Source organism: Prinia subflava, chromosome 14 (assembly GCF_021018805.1).
Source record: "Prinia subflava isolate CZ2003 ecotype Zambia chromosome 14, Cam_Psub_1.2, whole genome shotgun sequence".
Classification (NCBI taxonomy): domain Eukaryota; kingdom Metazoa; phylum Chordata; class Aves; order Passeriformes; family Cisticolidae; genus Prinia; species Prinia subflava.
Genome location: NC_086260.1, coordinates 20540744 through 20562790, shown reverse-complemented (window position 1 = coordinate 20562790; position 22047 = coordinate 20540744). Strand labels below are relative to the sequence as shown.

Sequence of the window (22047 nt, the reverse complement as noted above, 5' to 3'; positions counted from 1 at the left end):
TAAATCTCTCCTGGTCTTTAAATTTTAACTGACTTTATTAGAACCTTGCATAAACGAAAACTAAAATCAAATTTCTGTAGCACCTACTAAAAAAAAACAACTTAATTGTTTTTATGGCAAAATATTGATGAATAACCAATAACAACAGAAAAAGAAGAAAACAAATGAAAAACAAATGTTTTTTTAAAAGCAATCTTGAAATACTATCAGCATCTGTCAGTAAATACTCAGAATGAGAAACCCAACACCAACATCATCCATTGTTTCTGCTTCCTCAAAAGTCTTGAGCCAACAAGGTAACTAAATAACTAGCAAAAATTAATTGAAAGAGGAATTTTCCTTAAGAAAATTGCACCACTGAACTTCTGTCAGAAAACAATTACATTTTCATTTGCAAGCAAATTGGATAAAAACTGCAACAAAAGCCAAGATTACCAGACACTCCCCCAGAAGAGAAGAATTAGTTATATGAAAGCAAAAGGTTATGAAGCAGCTCATTAGTTTATCAGGATACTCCCAACATAACCCCAGACATTTCAAGGCAGGTGCAGAACTACAAAAACTTCTTAATTGTCTTGCTACTCACTGCTGAGTTGCTAAATTAGTTAATCATTACATTTAAGTTCCTCTACTCCTGGCACAGAAGAACCCCTTGAACATGCTAACTTTTCAACTGCTTAGAGAGTAAAAGGAGGTGTTGAAACTATTTCAAACTATTTCTCATTTCTACTCCTTCCACACAAAGGAAGGTGTAGACACACAAAGCACTGTGTTTACGTACTATCATTAATTCCGTACTGCTGCTGGTTTATGACAGCGAAAATTCTCAGTGATCACACATTCATATAAAGAAAAAACCCATATCAGATTTCACCGATACCTCCAAATGCAATGCAGCAGTGGTTTTGTAATATCTCTCTCTATATAAAACCTCTCAAAATATCTTGAAAAATTTAGGAAAGTTTCTCCCTTCCATTTATTAAGGGGTATATTCCATCTGAAAGGATTTGTCTAATATCACTGCAGTATTTTTATTTTTTTAAACAAAGATCTGCAGCAGGCCTAGTTGATTCACTTCTCCTTTGCACAAAAGCAATGTTCGCTTGCTTTCTGCCATCACCTGCTCCTGAACTATTAACTCAGAGCACAAAGTGTCACAACAAAAATAATGTTCAGCACATTGCTAAACTACAGATACAATTCCCATGTTGAGGATAAACTTAAAGCTACTCTAATTTATATTAAAGGCAGCCAATAAAGATGTAGAAGTACAAGTCCTAACTGAAGGGAACTGCCTTAGTACAAATGACACTGCACTAATTTTAATCATGTCAAACAAGATATTTTTGTAAGAGTTCCAAGCCACAAATATTACCCAAATAGAGTGTAGTGAGAGTTCACTAAACAGTTCCTCATACTGAAAACAACCGGTCACCAGAGCAATACACTCCTCCTTGCCTTTCTGAAGACTTCTCTGCATCAAGGACAGACCAAAACTTCAAAAAAAATTACTAAATGTAATTTATTTTCGTTCTGTGTTTTGAACTTCAGCATTCCAAGCAGAGAGCAAATGCAATTAACTGGAAACGAAACACCAAAAGAGAAGGGTGCGGCTCCATCCAAAGATAGAAAATTAATTTTCCAGCACAGAGGAGAAATCTGACAATTGGGAGTTTAATATTTGTACTTAAGGCACTGCCAAGCCATACCTCCGACAAAGTGAGAGCAAAAATACCCTGGGAAGAGCCTGTATTTACTTGCAATGCATTCCTGGATCAGGACTTTTAAAGCAAGTAGTAATTAAATACTGGTATTCATGAACAAAGGCTGATTTATTCTGGTGCTCCTTTGAGATCAATACTTTCACAATAAAGAAAAAGATTATTTATTTTAAACTTAAGAAATCCACATATAGAGATGGGTCAGCCAGCAATGGGAGAGAATGTATGAGCTTACTTCTGATAGGCAATCTTACAGAATACTGATCATTTCTTTAGCTGTGTCCTACTGGCTTCAAAACAAGGGGCAACCTTCTCAAGGTTCACATCAGAACCACCCCAGCAGAGGAATGGGCAGAGGGCAGATAAGGAATTCAAGGATGTAGATCAATTACAGTACCAAACATCGTGACTCACAATTATACATCTTAGTCAAGGGCAAAAATCACATACAAGGCACATTGGATTTACAGATTAGACAGGTTGCTAATATAGCAAAACTCGACAAGGTACAGCTTTCTACACAGACAGACATATTTTGCTGGCTTTTTTCTTAGCTATTTTCCATCAGGGTCATTGTGGATGTTACGCTGCTAACTCCTGTGCCCATGAATGTGATTCTTCCAACAATCCAAAAATAAAAAACAACACATATACAAAACAACTAGTAAGCCAAATCTCAATCTCTTTGTCAATAGAAATGCACCCACAAGACGTCAGTCAGTGCCTGTGGCCAATCTGCCAGTGGGAATTACAAGCAGGGGAACGGCAAAGTCCTGATGGCAATCCTACATCCTTTCAGCTGAAAAGCCTGAGGGAATGGTCGTCCACACCTCTAAAAAGTCATTATCAAGCCTTAAAATTTTTGTACTGAATGTGTCTTAGTTCCCTCTAGAACACAGACAAAAAAATTCAAAGTACAAAAAGCGTGTCTTTCTAGCATCAGAGATTCCAGATTGTCAGTCTAAGAAGAAATAGCCTCCCCTGATGATTTAATTCCTTCAACCACCACAAAAAAAATTCCAAATCCCTTCCCTAAGCACCAAAATGCCTTTTTTGTTCACTATTTAAAGTTGAGTTGCAGCTGCTAGAGGGCAAGGCCACGACAGACAACACACTGTCCAGGCTGGGTAATGCAAAACCAATGACACAAAAAGCTGAGCAGAAGCTACAGCTGAAGATTGCTTGTTTTATGAAGATTTGTTGTTCAAGGGTTTTTTTAATACTGAATTTTCTATTAATTATAAGACTATACCCACATATTCTGTGTGTTGCCTAAAATATTAATTCTATCTTTACGGTCTAAAGCCCTCCAGACAAGCCACTTCTATACTTCAACATCCACATTAACAATTCTTGTACTTCTCAGATTTTAAAACTAGGTTTCTCAACTTCAGTGCTCCTGATACTGAAACTACTGGAAGCACGTTACTGGAATTCTACTCAGAATAAGCAAGCGTAGGTAAAAACCAGAATGCTGTCAACAGCTTTTCCCATTAAATATAGAAATTGAATTTCTTAATCAATGGTAAAAAGTATCTAGCTAGAAATTGGCTATATGCTGTAAAAGAACCGGAATTAGCATGCAGATTTTTTCTGTGTCTAATCAGCATTTTAAAAAATTGCTGTTCTGAGAACAGTTAGGCTTTTTCTATACAAAGATAGCCCCTTGTTGAAATGTATTCTTGACATTTAATATATTAAATCCTGCAACAATTCATTATCTATGCTCTTAGAAGAACAGAAAACAAGGTCCAGAAACTAAAGCAAACCATGAGAATGAGTCATTTACTAAAAGCAAAAAACCCCAACTGACAGAAGACATATATACTAGAAGCTCAAAACACAAACATTTAGAAGAATTGTTTCAAAATTGGTCCAAACAGAACATGGAAGAAAGCTCAGCAAGCTTGTCATTAAAAATGATGACACCTAGTAATAGTGGCAACGCACTGGTAGAGTGCGTGAAGTAAGTCCCATCTACACTGGCCCATTTACTCCATGGAAAAAAAGCATCTGTACTGTGTATCACCAAAACAGATGAGCCCTCAAATTAAGTTCACATAACATTCAAACTGCACTCCCAGTACAAACACAGCCTTCCCACAAAAAACATGTTTGCTGTTAAGTAATAAGCTTTGACATACCAAGAGGTTTGTCATACAAGCTTAAATTTAATACAGCTGTAGACAAGATTACACTTTGATTAAAGGAAAATCAGCAAGACTTCTACACTACCTATAATCAGGCTACTGTTAGTACAAAGTTTATTAAAACTTCAATTAGATGCTCTCCAAAGCTTGTTTCAAAGGAACATAGGTTGGGCCACTGGGAATTGGCAGCATTAAGAGCAACATGGTTAAACACAAATTTAAGAGAAATGTGTGTCCCTATTTCTTCTTTAAAATTTTTTGGAAAAAGATTTTCTTCTGCAGCCAAGTAGTATACTCGGGTCTTAAGCAAATACTAGGCATATCAAACACAATATGTGATGGAGGTTGATAAAATGTTTCACTGGATTATTACAGCACTATTTCATAAAAACAAAAAATTTAAAAATCCCAGACAAATCTGTGTTAGATTTGTTAGATGAATTTTGTTAGATGAATTTTCAAGTGTTTACCAGAAAAGACACTTCACAAGTTTTCCCAGCCAGCCTTAAAACAATTAAGATGTTATTGTTATAATAGAAACAGAATATGAAAATTGTATATAGATCAGTAACAGCTGTCCTGATTGCTCATACAAAAATGCATGTGAATATCCACCAAAGTTACAAAATCTAAGAGATACAGGAAACAAGTAAAGGGCAAGGCCCCGTCACATGAAAGTACTTTTCCACAGTGCTCTGGTCAGTAAGCAGGAATTAGTCTGTCTACCACAGACTTAGAAAGAAGTAAGCTTGTCCTTCTACTTGATCTTAAAACTACCTCCTGCCTCTGTTGCCACCTGACAGTAGCTCTTCAGGGCTGAGGAAACGGCTGTATTTTAGACATTCTTAAATTACAAACTGCAGCAGGAAAGGACCATATGCACAACCTCAAGCCTTTACTCTTGGCTTCACTGCATAGGACATTCCTTGACTGCACTCAGAATCTCCCATTAGGTTTCCAGGGAAGTGTCAGGACTCAGCTCCCTGCTTTCTTCTCTCTGTATCTGAAAAGGTTTTCATCCCATCAGGTTCCCCCATTCACACCAGGTCTATGCTGGGAGCAGTAACATGTCACAGCAATTATGGAAACAAGCCCTGTGCAGTGCAGAGCTGCTGTGCTCTCCCTAACATCCACTTCAAGAGTTGCACCACAGGACACCTCCAGCTTCCTCCCTGTTTATACGTTCTGGTTTCTTTCGAAATTTTCCTTCAAAATGGACAAAACCCTCACAGAAGTGGTGGAACTGAGTGTAGACCAGTCTCCCCCCAGCAAGCAACAATAAAACATACAAAGCATTCAAGGGACTGGAAAAACATCACAGAATACCCCGTACTCTTCCAACATTCAACAAGGTACCTTAAAAACAAAGGAGTGCTAAAATTCTGAGCTTAAAGTATATTATTTAATCCTTAACAAACTCTCATGGGACAAGCAAAGTGCATTTTTAGTACATTAATTTCAGGGATTCTCTCTCTCTTAAAATTAGTTCAAGTCAGATAAAATAAACACATGCTCTTAACAAAGGTGCCTCATTTACCTTGTTACATTATACTTTTGACACTTAATTCAAAAATGGACAACTTGAGCAGCTGATCTACCTCCTGACTACACAAACAGGATGGGCATGCCAACTTCCAGACTCAGCAGCTGAGTGTCTCCAGACTTCAAATACCATCCACTCATCCAGTGCCAAGCAGAACTAATGCAAAGCATCTCACACTATCATCAACCACCACCAGCAGCTTTCTGCCACCTGTTTCTCAACCTCAGGGAGAAACATCACATGTTTATGATGTTTAATAATAAATTAAATTTATTATTTAATTTATTATTAATTATATGTGCCTTAACAGGCACATCAGGAACACTCATGTTTTCTTCACTTCCCTTTGAAAGGTTTAGCTTGAAAATTTAAATATCCAAAGCAGCAAGCTAGTAAACAACATTGTGCAAACCACATCAACAGTTCAGAGTAACAAAACAGAGAAAAATCCCAAGAGAACTCACACAGCTATTTCTAAAAGCAAAAAAGGTACGCATTTAAAACCAACTGAAGTTAAATCCTTATTCCTAACTGTTCTATGAATACCTAAATATTTTGAATAAACTGATTTTCAAATACAAATTCTTAAAATTTCAGAAGGTTCTTATGGATTTTATCAGTCACTCATATATACAATAATCAATGTGCAAATTATTAATCCGTTTTTGCTTATTACTTGAAGAGAAAATCAATAACCATTTACAGAAAGTAAGTCACTTGACAGTAATATTCCACAATAAATTACAAAAGAGGACTTGTAGTGGACTTTTTGGTAGAATGCAAAACATTTACTTCTTTGCCAGTTAGACAAGAAGAACTACAAAACTTCATGCAGGATCAGATAACACCTTTCAGTCTCTCATTCCTCTCTTTTTAAGAGCCTACCAGCTGTGTGTGACTAAGATTTTGGTCAGTGACCCACAAAGAAGTGTGTCTATGGTGAGTCAGTGAATCCTCTGGAATACCTCTATCACTTGAACTACAATAAGTTACTGTTTGTTTTCTCTCAGATTTATGTGCTGCATAATTTTAACTAAAAATTAAATGCATACTAGGATTGAGTCCCTAAGCCATGAAAATGAATTAAACAAAAACAGAAATAAAATTTCAAAAAGAAAAAAAAAAAAAAACCACTCCAAAAACCAAAACAAACAAAAAACTCACAAGATGTCAGTCACTTTATTCAACGAAATAATGAACTTAATAAAGAAAAAAACTATTAATTTTAAAAGAAAACTACTAGAGCTTTTGCATTCTACAGATAAGTTACCCTTGTCAATTCAAGGATAAAAACATTCATCTCTACTCAGCATCAACTAAAAGGCAAATTGAATAAGTAGACTTCTTCATGAAGCAATATATTCAAAACTACATGAAGTATGAAACAAACTATTTTAGCTGTGACAGAAGCACAAATGACAGGTATTTCTATGCTCTTAAACCAAAACCACCCAGTGAACTCTAATAGGGAATGCTCTCATTAGCAAGTCACAATTAAAAACAGGTGAAGTGCTCAACAATAAGTGTCTCAAATAGGGCAGAGAGACAGCACATTCCTCACTAAGAACAGACTTATATGAAGAGCTGAAACTGTTTTTCTTAAAATCTTTCATGAAAGATGACCCATCTTTCAACTATATGACTAATTCAATTAAAAAAAAATTGCCTGCTCTGGCAATACTTCGCTTGACTACAAAAACAGCTCCTTACAACTGCCATTCCTGTACTGCTCATAGCAATGTCTGTTTTCAAAATGCTAAGAATATTTTAATAGAACCTGAGAAGTTAAGCTGAGAGAAGTAATCATTTTTAAAAATTAAATACTCAAACAGCATAACACAGAAAATTGCCAATAAAAAGCTTTGTTACCTTAAATGATAATTGTAAAGCTTACTATCATTTTTCAACAGCACAGAACTCTGCTCTTTGGGCACTTGTGCTTAATGGTACAAGCAAATTTAAAAAGGAGAAGTAGCAATACATGTTTCCTGTTGGTTTTTCTTTTTTTTTTAAAGGGTAGTTTGCCATCTAGAGTAGGCAATTGTGACTTCAACTGCTCTTCAGTTTCAATAATCCCTTCTGCATCACTTGATGCACTTGTAACACTGATCCCCCTTGTCTCTATCCCATCCTTGTAGAATTTCCCATGCAAACTCGCTGACATCTTCAGTGCTCAGAGCTGTTCTCACCCGATTGTTTATTCTCAGTACAGCCTCAGTGCTGGTATGAAGTTCACCTCAACAGTTCTCCAAACTATACAGGTGACTATACAGGTGTGCTTCCTGCCCTCACAGCATCTGAGCACTTGAAGGCCACCTTCCACAGCTGCCAAGCTAAACCAGAGAAAGTGACCTGAGAACTGGTTTGTTCCTTGTATTTAGAAAAAATGGGAAACAGAAGCAGAAAAGTTTCTTCCAGACTTTCATCACATTCCTCTTTCCCCTGATTTTCCTCTCTCCAGCCCCTAAATCGACTTATGTCTGGCTTCTCCATCACCATACATACTCAAAGTCACTTGGACACGAGATGAAGGCAAGGTGCATGAAGCTGGAATTTTACCACTGTTGTTCGCACTTTGCAGAAAGGGACGGTAGCAAGAAGAAGGCAGCAGCTAGGATTACTTACAGACTCCAGTGCAGAAGCATTGTGAAAACCAGGTAACTCTGCAGTTCTTTTCATTCCATAGACAGGAAGGAAGACAGCACCAACATTAGAGAGGACGGACAAGGGAGATGAAGTCTAAGTTGAGTTGTTTTAAGAGTGGCCCAAGTGTGACAATCAACATGGGATGAATGATGGGCCAGCTGTGCAGAAGAGCACACTTGGCATGTGACAACTGGTTTAGAAATATTCTATGTACCCATAACCTTTTCTGGATATATTTGTTCTTATTTCTTCAGTTTTGTCAAATACCCGCCTAAGAATCAGTATTTTGCAGAACATTTTATTTTTTACCTTCTCAACTAGGAAAAAAAAAGAGAAATTTAATTCCAACCTGAATGATCATATTTTCTAACTGTAATATACATACATTAAAAATGAAAGGAAGTTACTAACCAGCAATTGACAAAAACACAATACAGACAGATCTCCCAGGTACAGGGGCTTTAGGCCTAAAGAGGATCAGCTCATTGAAACAAGGAACACCCTACTCTGATGTTAGGGCTCACTGTGCATTTTTGCTGCCTATTCCATTTCACTGTTCCTGTTCAATTAGATTACTGTCCTAATGGTGGCAAGAGCATCATGGTCTAAGCATCATGCACTAAATAAGTGTTACCACCAACACTTTCAGAAACATGTAGGTTCAGTGATCATGAATTTTCTAAAATACATTTTCACTGGATAATGTAAGATGACAAGATTTTGTTCTATGCTATTTGCTTTAGTTGTTCTGTCAAAGGTACTAGAAAGCACAGAGGAACACAAATCGATAGTGAAAAAAGTACCTTTTGAATTGGAACAAAATTCTGTAAAAGAGTAGAACTGAAACTGAAAAGCAAGAATTCTCTCTGAACTGCAGCTCTGAGTTTTGCAGCAAATAACAATGATTCTGTATTCCACCACAGTTTTCAAAATATCAAGCAGAAAAAACCCCCTATTGACACCTTTATAAAGAACTGTCATCTGTGTCTGTTCTCTAAAACCTAACACTCTAATACTTGGAAAAAAAGTAACAATTCAAGCTATTTAAATGATAATGTCCTCAAAACTTGTAAGTTTGACTTCATACACTGCTAGCAAGTTAAACAAGTATGTAAATTATCATAATCCAGAGACTTAAATGTTAATACCCTAACTATGCCTCAATTGTAAGCAGGTATCTAAGTGTTTTACACTTTAACAAGCGGCATTTAACTGAATTTACCACTTGTGATTATATAAAATAAATATACAAGATATTCCTCTCATCACAATCCTTCCTCAAGCAAGGTCACAGAGCACTTTCCAAAGGCCTGATTATCAAAGGAGATAAACTTTCTCCTCCCTCTTTTAAGATGCCAGCAAACAATGCTCATACTTCAAAGGCTGTATTCAAAACAAAGTATAGTTCATACTCTTTCAAATGCTCAGAAATACAGTGCATGAGGGAAATAAGGAGCTCACCTCCACCAGCCTTAGTCTACACAGCACATGGATAAACCAAAAGAACCCTGCTAAGATGGCCCTCAGACCTGCTCATGGACACTACTGATAAAAGTGCACTCCTGACAGCTGTTCAAGCAAATGTAGTGTACCTAACATGCACCTGATTTTGTAGTCATTTATTGCTGGTGTGGTTTTCTTCCACTGAAATGGGACATTTCATCAAGAATTTTTAATTATTACCGACAGAAATTCTTCTGCTTTGGAATATTATAATAACTACTACTATTACTAATACGCTAGTACTTAAAGAGCACAATAAAGTTAAAAAATACCACGAAAAGGAACAATGATGGGGAAAAAAACCCCAAACCTAAACAACTGGAAGATGCCCCATCTCTAGAACTACTCAAGGCCACCTTGGATGGCACTCTGAGCAACCTGGTCTAGTGGGAGGTCTTCCTGCCCATGGCAAGGGTGTTGCAATTAGACGACCTTTAAGGTCCCTTCCAAACCAAACCATTCTGTGATTCTCTGATAAGTAGCAGGTTGGTCCTGTCCATCCACTGTATTATTGCTAGCTTTAGTGAAAGGAAACCCCAGAGCAGGACTTATATGGGTCAAAAATAATAAAAAAGACTGAATTGGCCCATTTTTCATATTTCACTCAGCACACTCACTGAAGCCCTTTTTCATGCCCTAGCGATTATACTGTCACTGCTAATATTAAAATTTTAAAAAGCTGGCCCCTTCCTATGTTCCAAAATATTTTTCTTGTGACTTTTTTTACCACATTATTTGTAAATTCAAGCAGAACTTTCCAAAAGTCACAAATTCTTTTCAGATGGAAGAGACTGTACCTAGAAAGCTGATTTGCCTCTTTTCTTCTTTTTTTTAATGTTTCCATTATCTCACCCATTAAATAAAAACATTAAACATGATGTTATATATTAAATGTAACCATTTTCTAAATAAAAATGCACCTTGACTGTGTCTGTAAACACAATTAAACTTCAAGGTTAAAACATTTTCTGTCCATATAGGATCACAAATTCACATTTTAAAATCCTGTCCCTTGAAAAAGAATACTTGGGACACCTCAGCATGAGTGTACAGGTGACAAAAATTACCATTTACAAATGTCTACAAGTATAACTAAGCACTTATTTCTTAAATCCTTCCATTGTCTGAAAAGTTTTGGTCTGGACAAGCCAGAATAGTCTCCATTGAACTTTGCTCACCTGTGTAACAATTGTCTGAAGCAATATTGAAAGCAGAATGGTTTAACATACTTTCTATATTTGAGACATAACACCAGCAAGCAGATCCAGTCACTGAAATAATGTTACAAGATTACAGGTACCCTAACATTAGACTCAGAACTACATCTTCATGAAAAGCTTTAAGGGATATTACAAACCAATTATTTACAAAACGGCAATTATAAAATAAGATGCATACAGCAAGTTTAAACCATAACACACATCAAAGAGAGAGTACAAGTAACATATCTCAAAACAAAGAGTAGTAGTCATGAAAATCTTTTAATATGTTTATAAAACTCAGATCATAATCTAAAATTTATCCAGTAACACTTACCCTGGGAAGGCTCAACATTAAGCTATGTGGGGAAGGAAGGAAGGAAAATGAGCACATTTACAGTTGATAACCAGGGGAAACAAAAAAACCCCAACCCTCTTACCTGCACATCTGCATACCAAACTGTTCAACTGCAGGTACATTTACACTGACCTGTGAAATCCCAGAATAGGGTGACCTAAGGAGCCCCCAGAAATGCAATGTGGATGTCCCAGAGTAGCTCAGAGAAAGGACAACTGTGTTGGTGCAGTGTGTTTTGCCAACCTAACCCTTCCCAAGCCCACTTCTGGAACATGGGGTCAGGGAAGGTCAATCTGCAGGTAAAATGTAGATCTGCATTAAATTGTTCAGGAAACAATATGCTGCAACAGGACGGATGTACAATCTTTGCTGATCTCAGTCATTGAGGCAGCATGTGTACAGAGACTCAAAATTAAAGCATGCATTTTGAATGGAAGGTTGTCCTTGTGCGCTGATGTAACGCATTTGTTCAAGTACAAAAACCTCCAGAAACATTTTCTTCTCTGTTTAGGTGGAAGTTAGAAGTTATCTAAACACAGCACACACACTTTTAACTTTCTAATTAAGAGTCATTCATATATGTAGCCAAAGATCAGAATGATGCCATAGGTAAAGAGCATTCAAATAGACTTAGAACTTCCACATGTCTTTCTGTGTTATAGGTAACATATTCTTAATATAAATAGCAGCCTATCACTTCTTCCCTTAATTACATAGGAAGGGCTCTGTTGATAGATCAAATCACTGGATTTCACTATCACTGACAATATTTATATACCTACCAAAGCTCTGCTTAAGCAGTACAACCAGCAGCTTTACCTAACACTGAATAGCTACGGAGATTGCAAAAATAAATATACCCTTGCCCTGACAATTTGCATTCCTGGCTTTCTCTTACAAGTGCTGGAATATGCAGTTTGTGAAAAGTCCTCAAAGAGGAAGACCGAAAAAAAAAATTCTCCTATGAGTTCTTCATGAATGCTGACAGCCTGGTCAGAGAAAAATTTTCAAGCATCAGACAGTGGTAAGGCCTGTGAGAGACAAAGTCAAGTAACTGTCCCATACACTGATCTGGGGAGCTATGGGAAAGCTCAGTGAAAGAATTCGAAACAATCCTTGCACCTGTGTTTGCACTTGTTGATTTGCAAGATGTTTACAAAGGGGTGTCATTTCTAATTAGCCCATGATGGTGAGGGGGTTAGTTAAAGGACCAATCATGTCCAACTGTATCGGGATAGCCGACAGAAAGATGTGCTTTCTAATAAATTGTGCTATATGCCCTCCAAGAACATTGGAGTCTGTGTCGCTCATTTCAGCCATCCCTAATTCACAGCAACAGTTCTTAAAAAAGGAAGTAGTAGTTGACAGTTTTAAGTGAAAATGTGGTATTATTTCCACCCTTATGGAATTAGGAGTGGAACTAGGGACATTCTTATGTCATTCATTTAGTGCTTCCTTTCCTCCAGAAATTCTTTTAAAATTTACGTGACACATTTTGGTGGTAATTTTAAGTTACACTATAAAAGAAGTACTCCAGGTAAGCATAATACTGAATTCCGGCTATACACACATACACTGGAAGTTAGAAACATAATTTAAGACAACAGCAACACAGGCTAATCTACCAGCTAATATGCCTGACACTGACCTTGGAAGCCTATTTCCTGGTAGGGATTAATTCTGTGCACAAAATCCTCTACCAATTCCACAAGCAACCTCAACTCCTTAGACCTGCTGTGGACCAGCAGATTAGACTGGACAATCTCTTGAGGTACACACCAACCTTAGTTATCCTCTGCCAGTTCATCCATGTCACAGGATTTGCTGTCCTTGTTCACAATATTGTAAATTCCCTCAAATAAGAGAACTACTTAATAACACCCTAACTACTTAATGACCTACAATTCTGGAATCCATAGAAACAAAAGAAATTTCATCCAATTTATTTTTTGTCCCTTGAAAGTATGTGTTAATATTGACATAACCTTAAAATTCCTCTGGCATCCAGCAAGAGGAATCCCTGTAATGGTACGAAAACAACAAGGAGTTACCCACAGAGATCACAGACCTGCAAAAATATTTTCGCTGCAGAATGGATGTTTTCACAATCAGATATAAAAAGCAAAGCTTATTTTTTTAATAACAGAGTTCAAAATATGAAGAATTACAAATAATTCATTATGCTGCCTGAAAGTTTTCAGATTCTTCAAGCACCTGAAAACAGCAGCTATAAGTGCAAAAGCCAGCAATGCCAGAATAAACTCACAAGTAACACTAGAGAAACTGATTTGCAATTCTATCGCCTGTAATTTCTGTCATAACTGCCACAGCTAACAATGAAAAAAAAAAGAGAGAATGGAAGTTAATTGTTAATGGGAAAGGTCACCAGGATATTAAAAGGCAAAAAGGTAGGCAGGCTATATGCTCAGCTTTGCAGAACCAAGAGATCTAACTTCTAACCTATATAATTAAGCATTACACTTCAAGAAAACCAGTCAAAAAAAAACCCCAGAAAGCAAGGCAATCATCAAACTCTGATGGGGTGGGTTAAACAAGCAAAACCACACAGAACATGGATACTATGGAAAATACTAAGTTTTAGACAAATCAAGGTTTGAACTTCATCTCACTCAACTTCCAAAAAGGGAACAACTTTGGTAAAGTTCCATTTAAGAGAAGAAACTTCCATATCAGATAAGACTAATGACATATGCAGATAGCAGCAGCCAGTACCAAATGTCTTCAAAAGAACTTGCTGTACAAATATCTATCTGGCCCATTGCAGAGCTTTTCATCCTGGATTTGAAACATACCATTTCTATTCCTTCTTTTAAAAAGGGTATTACTTAATACATAGTTACAAGCATCCATAACTTTTCTATCTCAAGCTCTTGCATTTATTTTACTTTTATGGAAGAAATACTACAAGTGCAATTATGAGAATATGCAGCACTAATAATTTTGTTCTTAGGTTTCTATTCAATACTCTCTTAACACAAGAGCAAAAGGTCACCCGTTCTTATATAGTATTTGTACATATATGGGACACTGTATGCTTTCTGAATTGAAAACTTTCCATAATAAATATTTTCAACACATTTGAATTATCACGTGAAAACTAAAACTAAACAAGATATTCCTACTGGGGAAAAGCTTACTTTAGCAGTAGCACAACACTGTCAGTATTCTTTGTATTTAGTTACAAGTTCTCCTATTTTACACTATTAGGACATTTGCAACTGAGCCCACCTTACTGTCAATTCTTCAGTCTTTCCAATGGTTGGTTAATCTAAAAGTTCTGTGGATAGCATATATTTCCCTTCACTACACACCACAGTTCAACTATCAATACTGTAATGTTCCTTAGCTGTGCAAGGATCTTATACATTCCTCATACCCTAAAAACCAGCCTTGACTAATCCCTGTACTTTTTATGTTTATTTTTTACAAAAGTAAAAAAAAAGAGTAAAACTCCTGCTACCATTTTTTGTGTCTTTCCACTCAACAACAGTGTTACTACAGGATTTTGGACTTTCTATTATAAACCTACTGGAAGTTCATCATTATTTGTATTTTCTCAAGACTGAAATAAACTCAAAGGGATTGCTCAATCACACACAAGTCTGGTACAACACAACAGGAAAATTGTATCCAATTAATTGTCTGGCTCCAGCACAATGATTTTCCTTTTCAAGGAGGAAACTGTTCTGGGCTTCTGGCAGAGAGAAATGTCTTCTTGCAAGATGGTACAGTCCAATCCATCTCTCTGCCTGATGTTTCCACTCCTAGAGCAGACTGAAAAAATGCTTATGATCAACAAAAAAGTGACAATGCTGAGCCTTCTTCCAACAATTCTGCCACATGCATAAACATTTCTGGAAAGACAGACAAGTTGGAAACATTAATGCATGGTCACAGCAAGATCTAACAAAATTCGGAGCTCTTGGATAATCCAAACTCTCAGCAAGTGAGTAAAATTAACAGGAAGCAAGTACTGATGTGATTCAAAAGAAAATCCAGAGACAACAAATAGTCTTATAATTTAGCAGCAACAGACTGTAAAATTGCTAGCTACACGGATGGAGACAGCATTCTTCCTTCCTTTTCACTGTCCTGGTTCCACAAACACTAACCATTTTCACTTTATGTTATCTATTAAAAGAAATTACAAAACCCCAAATGCAACGAAACAGCTATTGACATATTTTGCAGAATTCTAGCTAGATCACACTCAACACAACCAAAGTAGCACAGTGACATAGACACTCCTCACCCACATAGCCCTCTATAGCATACACAAATTCAATTACCTTCATTAGACAAATAAGCAAATGAAGGTGTCCTATTTAAGAAAAATGAGAAGATAAAACCAAATCAAAGTATTTCTCCAGTGCCATGTACATCCACCTGCAAACGATCACTAAATTGCCCAACTAACATATAAAAAAGTAAAAATCAAGAACCACTTTATATAATCAAAGTGTAGGGAAGCAAGGTTTTGCAGTTATAACCCTAGGACCAGGAGTAAACCAAAAACATCCCATAAGAGATCTAAGGAAAACACATTTACTGGCCTTCATTCTGGCTAGTAACCTGATTCATTTGAGGATTGTAAAAACTCATTGCAAATACAAAAGGGATTTTTGTTTGTTTTTAAAGCCTAATCAATGTGTTGGTGTTCCTGGCTCAGGATAGATGCTTCATGACTGCAATGGATCAGTTCCAAGAATTACAGTATTAACTCTGCAGCAGTGGCTCTAGATGGTATCTCTGCAAGGAAATCCTTGTCAGCACTGATTTACCTCTTCTATAAATGGCTGCCTGCACTCCTACATTGGCTCCCAAAACCATGGTGCTGAAATTTGTCGAAAGCAAGAGCTCCCTGCCCCATACTACTATCATGATCGTATCAGTATAAAATTGGATGGTTCACTCAGGGTGAAAAGCACTTACATAAAAATATTAACAGGTGTATGTAAGGGCTGCCTGACATCACCCTCTTACCAGAAGCACCTAAGCACTGGAATTTCACCTTAGTGCATTACAGCAAATCCCAGGGCACTTGAAACAAACATTCAATGTTTGGAAGAGAGTGTCTCCACTGCAGATTGTAAGCATATAGCAACATCAGGAGTACAGAAAAACAAAACATCTGTTCATCTCTCAGACAACAATCCTAACAGAAAGTTGAAAAGATATAACAGAGGACAAAACAAGTAATAGACATGGTATCTATCAAAGTAAGTGCTACTGATACATGGCAAACTAAACATCCTTTACATAGGTCAACACTAAATAAGCCAGAGTATTACACAGGATTCTCTACTGGAAGCACCAGGAAAAAAAAACTCCCAGCAAAACCCTGCAATCCCAAATACCATTTTTCATATCCCACTTAGTTTTTTAAGATAAATTTACTAAAATACTTCTGCACAAACAGAACGTCCAAAGAAAATGTTCTGTACTCTACTGAATCATGCCAAGTTCTCGATATCCACAAAACATTTTATGTAATGTTAAGTAACATATTTCCTCTTTGCAAATCTTGTTTGCTTTCTTTCATCTCAATTTACTTGTATCCCCAGTGCAATATAGCAAAAAAAGACTATCTAATTTCAACTCCTGTTTATCAATGTATTGCTTGCATTAGTGGTCCAAAATTAGATGCAGTATGCTAGACAGGGTCTAATAGGCTGCAAGGGGTTCTTCCTTTCCAAGTGCAGCCTCCGCGTTTGTCCTGAGGCTCCTGTCTGCTGTTCACCCAGCACAGCCAGGTCCCTGCCCTCAAGCAGATCAACTCACCCCCACAACATCAACACTCACAGGCTTGGTGTCATCCCAAACATGACCGGAGTAAACGTCACTGTATCCTTCACATCATGTTAAAATGGCTGTACCTTTGGGCTGGTTGTTACGAATTGTTGGGGTTTGATATGATTGCCTGGGTTTGGGTTTTCTTGTTGAACTTTTGGTTGGTTCTTTTGGGGTTTGGTTGAGGGTTGTTTTGGGGAGAGGAGGAGGGAATCTGTTTTATGTTTGTTTTCTTTAAAGGTGGTGCTCCCTGTAGGAAGTATTTTGTAGTGTTTTTATCTCACATATTTTAAGTCTAGAAGCTATAATGCACAGCTTTAATGAATTTCATTTACTATTACAAGGACTATGGATTTCAATATACTAGTCAGCATTTCTACCACCAAAATATGAATTCAATTCATATCCACTTTTAAATGAATGAAAACAACAGCATTAGTTACCACCAACACATCAACTTGTGCCTACACTCTTTTTTCCTAAGGCAGAGGAAGGTAGAACTGGTCATTTGTAATAACTGAAAAAAGAGTTCTGTACTACTTTCCTTGGCATGGCTTACTGATGTGCTCTCTCTTCAGGCTCTACACCTATTTATAGATAATACTGACAAAATTGTTTACAATTTTGGGGGGAAAAAAGGGGGGGAAAAGGGGGGGGAAAAGGGGGGGAAAAGGGGGGGAAAAGGGGGGGAAAAGGGGGGGAAAAGGGGGGGAAAAGGGGGGGAAAAGGGGGGGAAAAGGGGGGGAAAAGGGGGGAAAAAGGGGGGAAAAAGGGGGGAAAAAGGGGGGAAAAAGGGGGGAAAAAGGGGGGAAAAAGGGGGGAAAAAGGGGGGAAAAAGGGGGGAAAAAGGGGGGAAAAAGGGGGGAAAAAGGGGGGAAAAAGGGGGGAAAAGAGTATGACTGAAAGGCAGCTCAAGAGGCAGCACTGAGACTGCACTGAGTGACTGGTAATTCCTGAAATTGTTATTGCCGAAGTCCACAACTTATGAAACTGTCGTCCCAGGTCATTCATGAACTATTTTGAAATATCGGAAGGTTTTTCTCATTGCTAGATTAACATTTGAAGGTCTTTTATCTTTTGAAAAACCCAGAATTGATAGTTGTCCTATATATATGCTTCTAAGAAATGTTTACAAATACTCTGACAAAGAGAATTTGTGCAGGTTTAAATATAGGCCATTGATAGGATAATGACATTTTCCTAAATGAGATGTGCTTATTAGCAGTTATGTAAACAATGATAATAGATGCTCCTGCTTGTAAATGTTCTGGCATAGTTTTATGGTTTTGTTTGTACTTTGAAAACACCACAGAATTGTTTTAAGTAGTTCTTGTAATTCAAGATCAAGCTTGTATTTATCAGTATGTTCTACCTACCATTTCAAAACAGCACTTGATACCTATTATCTCTAATGGTGCATTTCCCTCTCCCCCTCAACTGTCTCACAATTTACCATTTGGATACTCAACCAGATGAAAAGCCAGTCCATACAGCCAACAAACAAGCACGGAATCTGAAATTCTCCACACTGCTGTATTTTCTCCACGTGCTTTAAACCTTTTATAACACCACATCTAAGATGCAATAGGAATGGATTCCAGGGCATGATCCCAAACCCAATCATTAGTTGTTTATCGTGGCTACAGATGCCCACCTTGGAAATTTTCATCAAACCTCTGTCAAAACTTCACATGTTGTTATCTCAAGAACTATCAAATACAATCCTCTTATTTACTACTAAGTTGCTATTTTCAAACAGATAAATAAAATGAGTAAGCATATAAATTTTTTACCTACATTAGAGAAGCCAAAGCTAACTTAAATTTAAAAACAAACAAAAATCCTGACAACTGATGGTTTTTAAAGCTTGTCCATCCGTTCACAGACTTGCTCAATGCTCAGTGCTTTGTCAAATTAACCATCTTGAATATGACAGACTATTTGTAACCATAATAGAGCATATGAGGGTCTTCAAATCTTTATAAGAAGTCATAAGAAATGCTGATAAAAATCTATATGCATAACAGTTTCTAATTTTAAAACAGCACAATAAATTGGAGCATTTCACTTTGTTGAGTCAAACGAGAAAGATTAAAGACTAAACTTAAACTGAAATAATTTCAATCATTTAAGTTTTCTAGAATCCAAGAATGCACCTGACATACACAACAGAGCCAAAGCAAGATGCTTAATGAAACATTTAATACAGATAGCAGTTCACATAATATCTGCAGGTAACTTGAAAGCCATGCCATAATCCAGCCTTAAGAAATTAAATGCTTGTCTTGTCCCATCTCGTCCAAGTATTGCATAACATAGGATAGTTAACAACTGAAGCTTTAAGAACTTTGACTGCACTGTACTGCTCCTCATGCTGTGTCATACTACTGAAAAAATCTGCACGAATTACAGACCACATCATTCTTAAAATCCAGAGCTACATTGACTGCATTTCATAGAAGGACTTGGTGTGAAGCTAAAAACCAGTTGACTAAGAACATGTTAAGTTCTAAGACATAACATCAATATATTTGGAAAAAAAATACAGTGCTGAGCAACTGTAGTCCGCCCTTTGTTAATATTTCGCTAGATATTTAAAATTAACTTGACAGTCATTAAGTAAAACAACTTTACTTGTCCCAGCTCAATCCCTAGTGGACAAAACACGCACTACAGGACCCCTCAATTCGGCTTAACAAGACAGCCAGACTTGTGAGTGGAACAGTTAAGAACACAGGACATATTTTAAAACCATTTTCACTAACAATAAGACTATATCATGAATGCCACCCATTACACTCCCGTTGCCAGTAATCAATCTTCTATCACAACCAAGTAAAATACTCCACAAAATTTCAACAGGGCAAGTAGGAAGAGTGCCAAGCAAGCACAGTATCTTTTTAAAACCCATTTTTCAACGCTCCTCACGATCAATTTTCATACACCGATAAAGCAGTAATTTCTCCGCATTTGAAAGAAACACCATTACACCACTACATTGATACAGTGTGCTTTCACATTTGTATGACTCTCTTCAAAATCATCTATTTCCAATAATAAATAAGACACATGCAAGTCTTTCAGCACTCTAACCATTTTCAACTGTTAGTGAATATTTTCATAATATTCAAGGTTTCTGCTTAGTAAGAAATTACCAACTTACCTGGAAAGTTACCACTTTAAAACAAATCTTACTCCTGTCCTATACAACCGTATTTATTACAGCAAAACCAGAGTGATCGGCAATCTACAGGGACTTGCTAAAACAAATGTGCAGTTTCAGTGTTTTTAAATAAACATCTTACCTTGCCTGTCTTGTGATCAAACCAGACAAGTGCATGGTTTCTGGACAGCACCTTGCAGTCAAACGTGGCATTGTTCTGGGCTGGCCGGCAGCGAGCCACGGAGCGACCGATTTTGACAGGCTCGTCCAGATAGACATGACGCTCCTGAAACGGGTGGGAGTTCGGGCGGCAAGTGAAGATGGCCAAGGCTGAAGGCATCGAGGACAGATTGTGGTTACCACACCAACTAGAGACGAAGAGAGCCTCTTCTGATGCAGACTGTCCTCCACAATTTTTAAAACACCTCCACAGCAACTTTATATTAAAGCAGGACAAATACTGTCGTATGAGAGGTCTAACAACTCAGTGTTGTTACAGTGTGTAAACTAATTCTGCCAATAATCCAGTGAAAAAGTCCCATTATGTCTTTTAATAATATCAGCAGTGGCCCAAAAAAAGTCTAAAACGTACAACTTTCAATCCATACTCCTCTGGAAGAATATGAATAAGCATCTGATTCCTTCAGAGAGAAGCAAAGGCCCCGTGAAAGAAGGATGCAATGTCTTAAATCCAAGTAGATGAGTCACACAAGTACTTTTGTTTGTAATCTCAACTGCCTTCTTTACCCCCCGCCCCCTTCCGTAAACAACTCTGACCAAAAGCCTGACCAATGCAACAAGAAAGCAAGGAAAGGTTTAGGCAAGGGGGATGAAGGAGAAAGATCAGCGTCCTCACACACGGCACAGATCAGGAACTGGAAGGTGAACACAAAGCCCTCGCTTCACAACAGGGACCTACTGGTTCACCCAGCAATCCGCATTTCACCATCGTCGTGTGTTAAACCCCAGCAGAATACGTGTTCCTCGATTTAGGATGGAGTGCGAGAGCTACACTGTTTTTCTCCCCTACACCAGATAAAGCTGAACTGGTCTACAGCTTCAGGGAGCCGCTCAGATAAGGAACTTGATAAGGCATGGAGAGGCTCCCAACTCTCCTTCTCCCGCGGTCAAACCAACGCGTGGGAAGGGTTCTTAGGGCAGGCCTGCGAGGTGCCCTGACAGGTCGCTCGCCGGCGGTGGCTATGGCTGGCGGCGGGGTCGGTGTGCGTCCCTCGGCGGTGGCTCCGCAGGGGCGGCCAGAGGGGGCTGCCCCAGGAAGTCCCCGCCAGGAGCCCCCGGCGCGGGGCGCGGCGGCGGCGGCTCCGCTCAGCCCCTCCGCAGGTGGCTGCGCATGAGGCAGGCCCGCTGCGCACCCCTGCGCTCTCCGCCCGCCCAGCGCGGCTCCGCTGCCCCGGCGGCGCGAGAGGCCTGGCGGCCGGGCCCGGACGCTCCCGCTTGGTCGCTCTGCCGCTCAGGCGGCCACCGGCCCCGGGAAGTTTCCTCCAACCTGCGGGGCCCAAAACAAACTGGGTCAGGCGTGTTCTTCAGCGCGTCTCCCCGCATCTCCTCGGCCCCGTGAGAGGCACGGGGCGCGCCCCGCTCCCCCCTTACCTTGCGCGCAGCCGCCGCCATAGCGCCTGGAACCCTTCCCGGTGTGGCCGCGGCGGCGGGGCCGGGGCGGGGCGGGGCCGGGGGCGGGCAGCGTGCGCACCGGCGAGCCCCGCGCATGCGCCTTACGCGCGGTGAGGCTGCGGCATGGGCGGGCTCTGCCCCGCTCCGGTCGCGCGGGGAGGGGGTGGTGGGATAGGCCGAGAGGGGAGAGGGTGCGACGTGTTACCACGGGGCAGGTCGTTGAGGTGAGTGAGCCCCGGCTCTGTGCCGTCGCTTTGCCCTCGCTGTTCTCAGCTCCGGGAGGGAGGGGGCGAGAGGGGCCCGTCAGCCCTTATAAATAAA

At 38.8% G+C, this 22047-nt stretch overlaps 1 protein-coding gene across 22 annotated transcripts in view; it reads right to left on the bottom strand.

Annotated features, from left to right (window-relative positions):
* Positions 1–21812, bottom strand: part of SLMAP (sarcolemma associated protein) — an 81279-nt gene extending 59467 nt beyond the window's left edge. For all 22 annotated transcript variants that reach the window (XM_063411544.1, XM_063411542.1, XM_063411553.1 and 19 more), the window contains exons 1-2: positions 21706–21812; positions 20237–21601 (exon numbers count right to left, since the gene is read on the bottom strand). In XM_063411544.1, the coding sequence (XP_063267614.1) occupies positions 20237–20434 (198 nt within the window). In that variant the 5' untranslated portion in view covers positions 20435–21601; positions 21706–21812. The remainder of the gene's footprint in view (positions 1–20236; positions 21602–21705) is intronic.
* Positions 21813–22047: the final 235 nt, after the last annotated feature.